The sequence below is a fragment of the Paroedura picta genome, chromosome 5, assembly GCF_049243985.1.
Source record: "Paroedura picta isolate Pp20150507F chromosome 5, Ppicta_v3.0, whole genome shotgun sequence".
In the NCBI taxonomy this organism is placed as follows: Eukaryota; Metazoa; Chordata; class Lepidosauria; order Squamata; family Gekkonidae; genus Paroedura; species Paroedura picta.
In genome coordinates, this window is record NC_135373.1 from 128,205,513 (window position 1) to 128,215,992 (window position 10,480).

The following is a 10,480-nucleotide window of genomic DNA, read 5'->3' on the forward strand; positions in this document are numbered from 1 at the left end:
GCAACACCATGAAGGTCCCCGATTTGGCCCATCCTTCAACAACTGCGCTGGCTACCAGTCAAATCCTGGATCAGGATTAAGGTTCTGGTAATCACCTTTAAGGCTATATGTGGTCTGGGCCCAGAGCTTTATGGTCCCCTACTACCAACTGCCTGGTGATTCCTGTCTCCAAGGAAGCTCTCTTGACCTCAACCAGGGCCAGAACTTTCCCCATCCTGGCCCCCAGCTGGTGGAATGGGAGCAGCTCAGGGCTCTTGCAGAGCTGGAACAATTCTGCAGGGCCTGCACAAGGGAGCTCCTCCACTAGGCATTTGGTTGAGGTCGACCTGAACCAATCGCCTCCCATTGCCCCCTCCCCCCAGCCTCCTTCCCATACAAACCACTGCCGATTCATTCAACCCACGGGGTCACCAGTATGCTATAGTATGAATTACTGTTCTCACCTTTGTTCTACTGTTCTATCATATTGTTCCATTTGTTCCTCCCTGAGCCTCCGGGGAGGGCGGTATAGAAATATAATAAATAAATAAAATAAAAAAATTTGTTATAACTCTATTGCTACTGTTTACAACTACTGAATTATCTGTACTGTTTTATGTAAACTGCCCTGAACCTCAGGGGAGGGCAATATATAAACAAACAAACAAGTAAATAATAAGGCTCTTCTAATGATCTCAACAGAGCTGAAATATTAATGCAAATGAAGTACATTCAAATGCCAGTCTTCAAACTCAGTTAAGAGTGAGGGCCTTGGTGCGATACAAACCGTGAAAGCAACCCTCTCTCCCCTATAGTTTATCCGTCATTCTATGAATGGCCAGCGTCACAGTGTGTTATTATATTATACTAGGGGCAAAGCATGGGTGGTGGTAGGGCGAGGGGACTCTCAGGGCTCCTTGTGGGCCCCCCGCCGCGGTGTCCCCAAAGCCCCCCCCCGATGCAGCTGCCTCAGCGCGGCGACAGGAGCAGGCCTGGCACATCTGGGTGGGTGATGTCCCTGCTTCGGGCGCCAGTTGTTGGGATGAAAGGACACACACGACACGGGTATCTGGAGGAAAAAGAATCTTCTTCTTCTTCTTCCTTCTTTCTCTTCCCGGGGCTTCTCCAGACCCCAGGCTTTATTCAGTACATTTTGCTTGCACCCTCTTTTCCTAGCTAGACCTCATCATACACTCTTATCACAGGCTTTGACCTCCCTGGTTGCCTGGAAGAGCACACAAGGATGTCCACATATCTTAATCCCTGCAGGCTTGAGAGTTTCACTCACGTATCCAAGACTGCCAGTATCTGTGTGTTATGTTGACTCATTCAGCGCCCATCACCTTGGATCACCACCTTGTCCTGCAGATGTTTGCAGATCGCTCCCTTTAATATCTGCTCCATTATCTTCCCCACAACAGAGGTCAGACTCACTGGTCTGTAGTTTCCCGGGTCATCCTTCCTCCCTTTTTTGAAGATCGGAATAACGTTTGCTCTCTTCCAGTCCTCCAGGACATCTCCAGTCCTTAAAGAGGTCCCAAAGATGATGGACAAGGGCTGTGCAAGTTCTCTGGAAAGTTCTTTGAGCACTCTCGGGTGCATTTCATCCAGACCAGGAGATTTGAACTCATCCAGTGCAGCTAAATGCCTCTCGACAACCTCTCTATCCATGTCAAGCTGCCACCCAGACACTATCTGTTGGCTACTGCCATCTCTACATGGGCCTAAACCTTTTGACCTGTGGGAAAAAACAGATGTAAAATAGGCACTAAGCCTTTCTGCTTTCTCTGCATCCTGCGTTAGAGTTTGTCCATCCACAACCAACAGTGGGCCTATTGCCTCCTTTACTTTACGTTTGCTCCTCACATAACTGAAAAATCTTTTCTTGTTACAGTGGGCTTCCCTGTCCAATCTTAGCTCACTCTCAGCTTTGGCCTTTCTTATAAGCAAGCATTTTAGAAGTTATATTAATTAATCCACTGTCTGCATTCATATTTTAGGGTACTTGCTTGGGTACACTCACCATCTGAGGTTAGATGCGTGACAGCCTGAAAAAGGATCTTCTCAGTTGTGATATCAAAATGATGGTATTCCATTTCCAAAAAGATTTGCTTGTTTCCCTCAATTACTTGGGCTCGCCACGGCACTGATAAAGCTGTTCTGACCGAGCAGTGATATCAGCGCTCTCACAGCCTCACCCACCCCACAGGGTGTTTGTTGTGGGGAGAGGAATGGGAAGGCGACTGTAAGCCGCTTTGAGCCTCCTTCGGGTAGGGAAAAGTGACATATAAGAACCAACTCTTCTTCTTCTTCTTCTTCTTCTTTTTCTTCTTCTTCTTCTGTACTGCTGCGAAAGTTGGACCATAAGGAAGGCCGAGCGTCAAAGAATTGAGGCTTTGGAAATCTGGTGCTGGAGAAGACTCTTGCAAGTCCCTTGGACTGCAAGGTGAACAAACCGGTCAGTCCTAGAGGAGATCGGCCCTGCCTGCTCCTTAGAAGGTCCGATCCTGAATATGAAACTGAAATACTTTGGCCACCTCATGAGAAGGAAGGACTCCCTGGAGAAGAGCCTAATGCTGGGAGCGATCGAGGGCAAAAGAAGAAGGGGACGACAGAGAATGAGGTGGCTGGATGGAGTAACTGAAGCAGTCGGTGCAAATTTAAATGGACTCCGGGGAATGGTAGAGGACAGGAAGGCCTGGAGGATCATTGTCCATGGGGTCACAATAGGTCAGACACGACATCGCACCTAACAACAACAACAAACCTAGCTTATAGAGTGGTGCTAATTAGGGTTCTTCTGGCTTCTGACAACCTTCTTCAGGGCCCCGTTCACCTCCTTGTTGCGGAGGCTGTAGATGAGGGGGTTCAGCATTGGGGTGATTATGCAAAACGTGGTAGAGATCACAGTGTCCATCTCCAAGGAGTATCCAGCACTCGGACGGTTGTAGTTCACTAGACCATTTCCAAAGTAAAGGATGACAACGATGAGGTGAGAAGCACAGGTGGAAAAAGACTTGCGCTTGCCGGCAGTGGAACGAATCCTCATGATGGAGGACAGGATGAAGCAGTAGGAGAGAATGGTGAAAAGGAAGGGAACCCCTCCTACAAAAATGCTTGATATGCGGAGTGCCATTTTATTGATGTGGGTATTATTGCAAGCAATTCTCATCAGTGGGGGGACATCGCAAAAGATGTGATGAATCTGGTTGACTCCACAAAAAGACAATCTGGTACAGAGAGCTGTATGCAGAGCAAAGTGTAGGAAGCCCCAGACCCAGGTGGCAAAGGCGAGGATGGTGCACACCTCAGAGTTCATGAGGTGGGAGTAATGCAAAGGTCTGCAGATGGCGGCATAGCGGTCAAAGGCCATGGCAGCCAGCAGTGCTGCCTCTGTTGCTGTTAAGGAGCCGACAAAGAACACCTGGGCCAGGCACTGGTTGTAGGAGATGGTTTGTCGCTGGAGCAGAAAGTTCAGCAGGATCTTGGGGACTGTGACGGAGGAGATGCAAATATCTAAGCTGGAGAGGTGGCTGAGGAAGTAATACATAGGATTTTGGAGGCTGGAATCCAGCTGAATCAGAATAAATATCATGAGGTTCCCCAGTAGAGTGACTAAGTAGATGACTAGGAATGGCAGGAAGAGGTAGAGGTGGCTGTTTGGGATGCTGGAGAAACCCAGGAAGACAAATTCCACCGCTTGCGTCTGATTCTTGTCTCCCATTGAGAGCTCAGACCTCACCTGCAAGGAAAAATATACAACTGAGAGAAGACATCTTGCATGAGATGGGCCTTTGGGATTCCTCCAGGCAGCAAGAATCTCACTCTCTCACCCTGTACAGCTAACAAGGTTGGAATCCAATGACACCATTAAGACCAACAAAGATTTATTCAAGGCATGGTCTTTTGTGTGCATTCAAAGTTCCTCGGACGTCTTCAACCAAAATGGCTCTCTCCAATATCCCTGATAAATCTCCTGGAAAAAATGTTCTCTCATATTGGGATTTCACTGGCCAAATCTGGCATATGTTTTAATAGAACTGTATCGAATCATTTATCATCCCATGATTGTCCAGGGGATTGTCCAGAGTTAACTTCCCAAATCCCAATTAACAGAGTGGTAAAACAAGGATGTAGACTGGCTCCTTTCTTATTCAGTCTTATTTTGAATGGCATCACCCCGAGCCCACATCCCAGAGTGGGCCTAAATTTGGTTCCTTCCCTATCCAACTGTTTTTCCATGCAGACAACACTGTAATGATGCCCCATTCAGGAATTGGCCTAAAACACTCCTGTACTGAATTAAATAGATCTGCTGTATGAAATAGATGGCTGTAATCCGCTAAGAGCTCTTCTCAGGATTGGTGGGGAATAAAAATCTTGTAATAGTAATAGTAATAGTAATAGTAATAGTAATAGTAATAGTAATAGTAATAGTAATAGTAATAGTAATAGTAATAGTAATAGTAATAGTAATAATAATAATAATAATAATAATAATAATAATAATAATAATAATAGATTTGCACTGAACTTCAAGAAGGCAAAAATTGTGTTTTTTGAGAACACTTGGAAGCCTCCTATGCAGAACATAAGATATAACATCACTGGACACATTAAAAGCTTCAAATACTTGGGAATATATTTCTACCACAGTGCAAATTGGGTTGCACATAGGAAATACACGGTCGGCTCTGCAAGATCAGTTCTGCTCCCTGGCAATTATAATTTTTTTTTTACACGGGGGTAATCAACTCGAAAGAAAATGCTCAACTGCTCTTTGGCATCCCAATCTGGATCAATGTGCAATTTAGCACATTGAAACAGCATGTTATTGTTATTTTATCGAGGCCCTACCAACTAGAATGGTGGTACCAAGGTCTACCATCACACTCTACACCTCCCCCTCTCGATGTGGAAGATTTGGGTTTTAGGTTCAGGAGGAGAGTTTTTTCACCACGGCTTCTGGTCTATGTGTTTTTCTATTATTATAGTGTTGGGTTTTATCGGTTTTAAACCCTTCGGGGAGGAGGGCAGGGAATAAACAGAATAATAACAACAATAATAATGGATTACATTAATTTCAACTGATGGTCATGTCCTTGCTGCATCTTAGGGCAAATAGAGGTCTCCATTTAATTCTCCTACAAATCATAGCTCCGGAAGGCTCCCCTGTCTGCTAAGGGGCTCGAGAAGCCACCTGCTGGTGCGTTGGGAGGGGGATTGCCTGGCAGGTGGAAATATGCTGGCTCGAAAAACAAAACTCCTCACCTTTGTTCATGGAAAAGTCAAGGTAGGATTCCTCCTTCTCCAGGTTTTTGGTTCCGTTTCATCTTGTTTGCAAGAGGGGAGCAGTTTACAGTTTTCATTATCGTATTGGATAGTAGAAGAAGAAGAGTTGGTTCTTAGATGCCGCTTTTCCCTACCCGAAGGAGTCTCAAAGCGGCTTCCAGTCGCCTTCCCTTTCCTCTCCCCACAACAGACACCCTGTGAGGGAGGGGAGGCTGAGGGAGCCCTGATATCACTACTCAGTCAGAACAGCTCTATCAGTGCCGTGGTGAGCCCAGCATCACCCAGCTGGCTGCATGTGGGGGAGTGCAGAATCAAACCCGGCATGCCAAATTAGAAGTCCACACTCAACCACGACACCAAACTGGCTCTCAGTAGCGCCAAGATGTGAAACCTGCACTAGAGCTCAAAAGCCTCTTTTGGCCACCAAGGTGGCGTCTCTGCTGCTTGAGAGCAGCCTGAGGAATTCAAGACTGATGGTCCTTGGAGGTCTTGGCTTGAGGGTCCTTTAGGATGTGCCTGGATGGGAAGCCCTCAGGGAGTGAAGAGTAGTGCCTGAAAGCTCAGAGGAGTTGTCTGGATTGTGTATCAGGGGAGAGAAAGGTAATTTGTACCCAGACGCCGGTGCAGAACATGTAAACATCCGGTGGGGTGAATGAGTGCTTTCATCCTATGCTTTCTCTCCAAACCTACTCCCTGTCCTGAATTCCTCTTCTGTGCCATCAGGCTGCTCCTAGCATGAGATATGATGTGGGTTGTATTCTGGGCTTCTGAATTCCTGCTGCCCACTGAACAGTTAACAGGAAGTTAGACTGGCAAAGGGAACCTCTTTTGAAGAGCATTGAAGGGCACCTGCCCCTCTCTCCAGTCACGCTTGCATAGATCCAAGATGGCAGCTGCAAGAGCAGATTGCACATTCCTTGTTGTGTCGCTCCTGCCCTGTCAGATGAACGTTAGTAAATCTATGGTGCTTCAACAATGTGAACTTACTGTGAACATAAGGCAGAATAAGGGCACTTCTGCACATTAAAAACATTAGTGTTAGGCCAACACTATGGCGTAACGCTAAAAAAAATGTGCCTCTGGGAATTCCTCACCACCTGGCTCCTCTGCCACTGTCTCATGGATCTTGCCACTCCGCACTCCTACTTTACGTGGTGGCAGAGAGGAATGAGCTACCCACACGCCTCTCTTCCACCTGTCAATCAAGACAGGCAGCCAATCACCTTTCCCCATCTTTTAAAGGGACCTTGATGCGAGCCAATTTTTTTTTCTAAATAGAAGTTCTCTATTTAATCGCGTATGTGTCTATTCATAGATGCATAGGGCTGTTTTTATGGCCCTCCCTCATGGAATCACAAGCCTTGAAGCTTTTTAAAAATGCTTTATGTCCCTATTTTTTTTTGGGGGGGGGTGAAGAGTCATGCCTTGTGTGCAAATGTGAGGGGAAGTTTTTTTTTTTGCTCTGTCATGTGGGATTTGATGGTTCTTTGGTCTGATCCAGCATTCTCTCCTTATGTGATCAACAAAGCAGAAACATTAATGCAAGCGAAGAACATTCAAACACCCCAGTTCTCAACCTCAGTTAGGAGCATGGGCCTCAGTGAGATACAAGCTGTGAAAGTACCCTCATTTCCGCTTTATTTTATAGATAATTTATGAATGGCCAGTATCTCTGTTTATTATTATATTATTCTTTTAGTTTTTTATTGCTGTAATCCACCCTGAGCCATTGGGAAAGAGCTAGCTTGGTGTAGTGGTTAAGAGGGCAGATTTCTAATCTGGCAAGGGTTTGACTCCCTGCTCCCCCACATGCTGCCAACTGGGTGAACTTGGCCTCACCACAGCACTGATAAAGCTCTTCTGACCAAGCGGTGATATCAGGGCTCTCTCAGCTTCAGCCACCTCACAGGGCGTCTCTTGAGGGAGAGGAAAGGGAAGGCGACCGTAAGCCGCTTTGAGGGTAGGGAAAAGCAGCATCTAAGAACCAACTCTGCTTCTTCCTCAGTAATCTCAGGGCTCTCTCAGCCTCCCCTCCCTCACAGGGTGGTGCTGATTAGAGATCCTGTGGCTTCCAACAATCTTCTTCAGGGCCCCATTCACCTCCTTGTTGCGGAGGCTGTAGATGAGGGGGTTCAGCATTGGGGTGATTATGCAAAATGTGGTAGAGATCAGGGTGTCCATCTCCAAGGAGTATCCAGAGCTTGGACGGTTGTAGTTTACTATCCCATTTCCAAAGTAAAGAATGACAACAATGAGGTGAGAAGCACAGGTGGAGAAAGCTTTGCGCTTGCCGGCGGTGGAATGGATCTTCAGGATCAGGGGCAGCCCAACCGGCAAGGCCAGCTCATAGGGAACCAAAAGTAAAAGGATTCAGATGTCTTTATACTAACGCCCGAAGCATGGGCAATAAAAAGGAAGAGCTGGAACTTCTCATGCTGATGGAAAAGTATGATCTAGTAGGCATCACATAAACTTGGTGGAATGATTCTCATGACTGGAATGTAATGGTGGATGGATATGAACTGTTCAGAAAAAACAGAATAGATCGAAGAGGTGGAGGAGTGGCACTGTATGTGAGGAAAAGGCTTACCTTGTAACAAAGCCCATTGTAACAAGAAAATATTTTTCAGTTATGTGAGGAGCAAACGTGAAACAAAGGAAGCAATAGGCCCACTGTTGAGTGCAGATGGACAAACTCTAAAAGGAGGATGCAGAGAAAGCAGAAAGACTCAGCACCTATTTTATATCTGTTTTGTCTGGGTGGCAGGTTGACATGGACAGAGTGGTTGTCGAGAGGCATTAAGCTGCACTGGATGAGTTCAGATCCCCTGGGCCGGATGAAATGCGCCCAAGAGTGCTCAATGAACTTTCCGGAGAACTTGCAGAACCCTTGTCCATCATCTTCAGGACCTCCTTAAGGACTGGAGATGTCCCGGAGGACTGGAAGAGAGTAAACGTTATTCTGATCTTCAAAAAAGGGAAGAAGGATGACCATGAAACTACAGACCTCTATTGTGGGGACTACTCATCAAGTTTGCAGATGAGACCAAATTGGGAGGACTGGCAAATACTCCGGAAGATAGAGACAGAGTTCAACGAGATCTGAACACAATGGAAATATGGGCAAATGAGAACAAGATGCAATTTAATAAAGATAAGTGTCCTTCCACCCCCTCATCTAGATAATTAATAAATATGTTAAAAAGTACCGGACCGAGCCCTGAGGTACTCCGCTGCTAACCTCCCTCCAGTCTGATGAAACACCATTGACAACAATTCTTTGAGTGCGGTTCTCTAACCAATTCCCTATCCACCTAACTATCTGAAAATCCAGATTGCAGTCCTTCAATTTATCCATCAGAACATCATGGGGAACCTTATCAAAAGCTTTACTAAAATCCAAGTAAACATCATCAACTGAATTTCCACGATCCAGCAAACCTGTCACTTGGTCAAAAAAGGAAACCCGGTTGGTCTAACCAGACCTGTTGGAGACAAATCTATGCTGACTTCCTTGGATCACCAAATTGTCCTCCAGATGTTTGCAGATCGCTCCCTTTAATATCTGCTCCATATCTTTGTACAAGGGGGCCTCATTGGGTCGAGCAGACAAGCTCACGGTTTGTGACAATCCCATGGCTGGATGACTACACCCTGAAAGCCAAGCTTAGGATTCCATCACCACCCCTGTTTGCAAGGTGGGCACATTTTAGTCCACTCTCAGAGATCTGACTGGATTCCTGGATGCCCTGTGCGACCCAACATCTCCTGACAGGTGGTGCTGGTAAAAGACTGGCAGTCCCATCTGACAGCTGCCGTTGACGAGATTTCTCCTAGACACCCTCTTTGCCCTCACCTCAAGTAGGCTTCCTGGTGTATGGTGGAGCTGTGGGTAAGGAAGAGGGCGGTGATAAAAATAAATCAATACAAAAAGGAATAAAATAAGCTGTTCTCATCTCCTCCTACTGAGAGAGGCATCAAACAGTGTGCAGTATGGTCTTCCTTATGGTTATGTTTCATTTTTTATTCTTTTGCCTTTATTACTTTCTTAATTTGACTGATTGCATAGCACATTCTTCAATTTCCAATATGCAGTTTATTGGGTTCCATTCAGCTAGGGAAACCATGTCTTCCTTTTTACTTCAATATGACCCACGATAGCAAAATAATAGACCTGTTAGCACCACAGAACTTATTGTTCTACACCTAAGAATCTTTCGTGGCAAATACAAAACATCTCCCATTTGCCCTAATTTATAGTGTGGTGGTGATTTTTGAAGTTCCTCTGGCTTCTGACAACTTTCTTCAAGGCCCCGTTCACCTCCTTGTTGCGGAGACTGTAGATGAGAGGGTTCAGCATTGGGGTGATTATGCAGTACATGGTGGAGATGAGAGTGTCAGTCTCTAAGGAGTAACCAGCACTCGGACGGTTGTAATTCACTAGTGCAGTTCCAAATAAAATTATGACAACAATGAGGTGAGAAGCACAGGTGGAAAAAGCTTTGCGCTTGCCAGCAGTGGAACGAATCTTCAGGATGGAGGACAGGATGAAGCAGTAGGAGAGAATGGTGAAAAGAAAGGGAGACCCGCCCATAAAAATGCTTGCTATGTGGATTACCATTTCATTGATGTGGACATCATTACAAGCAATTCCAACAAGTGGGGGGACATCGCAAAAGATGTGATGAATCTGGTTGACTCCACAAAAGGACAACTTGGTGGTAAGAACTGTATGAAGAGTTGCATTTAAGGAGCCCCAGATCCAAGTGGCAAAGGCGAGGATGGTGCATACCTCAGAGTTCATGAGGTGGGAATAATGCAAAGGTTTACAAATGGCAGCATAGCGGTCAAAGGCCATGACGGCTAGGAGCGTAGTCTCTGTCCCTGTGAAAGACATCAGGAAGAACATCTGGGCCATGCACTGGTTGTAGGTGATGGTCTGTTGATGGGAGAAGAAGTTCACCAGCATCTTGGGGACTGTGACGGAGGAGATGCAAATATCTAAGCAGGAGAGGTGGCTGAGGAAGTAATACATGGGAGTTTGGAGGCTGGAATCCAGCTGAATCAGAATAAATATCATGAGGTTCCCCAATACAGTGATCAAGTAGATTGCTAGGAATGGCAGGAAGAGGTAGAGGTGGCTGTTTGGGATGCCGGAGAAACCCAGGAAGACAAATTCCACCACTAGCGTCTGATTCCTCACTCCCAT

At 46.0% G+C, this 10,480-nt stretch overlaps 2 protein-coding genes across 2 annotated transcripts; both read right to left on the reverse strand.

Moving 5' to 3' along the window:
- Positions 1 to 2,764: 2,764 nt before the first annotated feature.
- Positions 2,765 to 3,703, reverse strand: LOC143838906 (olfactory receptor 5V1-like). Its single transcript, XM_077340809.1, has one exon. The coding sequence runs from the start codon at positions 3,701 to 3,703 to the stop codon at positions 2,765 to 2,767; it is 939 nt and encodes a 312-aa protein (XP_077196924.1).
- Positions 3,704 to 9,520: 5,817 nt separating this feature from the next.
- On the reverse strand, positions 9,521 to 10,480 carry LOC143839166 (olfactory receptor 1F1-like). The gene has a single exon (XM_077340991.1). It carries the CDS (start codon positions 10,478 to 10,480, stop codon positions 9,521 to 9,523), a length of 960 nt encoding a protein of 319 aa, XP_077197106.1.

Excerpts from the sequence above, each read along its gene's own strand:
- LOC143838906 (XM_077340809.1), bottom strand. The coding sequence starts at position 3,703 with ATGGGAGACAAGAATCAGACGCAAGCGGTGGAATTTGTCTTCCTGGGT.
- LOC143839166 (XM_077340991.1), bottom strand. The coding sequence starts at position 10,480 with ATGGGAGTGAGGAATCAGACGCTAGTGGTGGAATTTGTCTTCCTGGGT.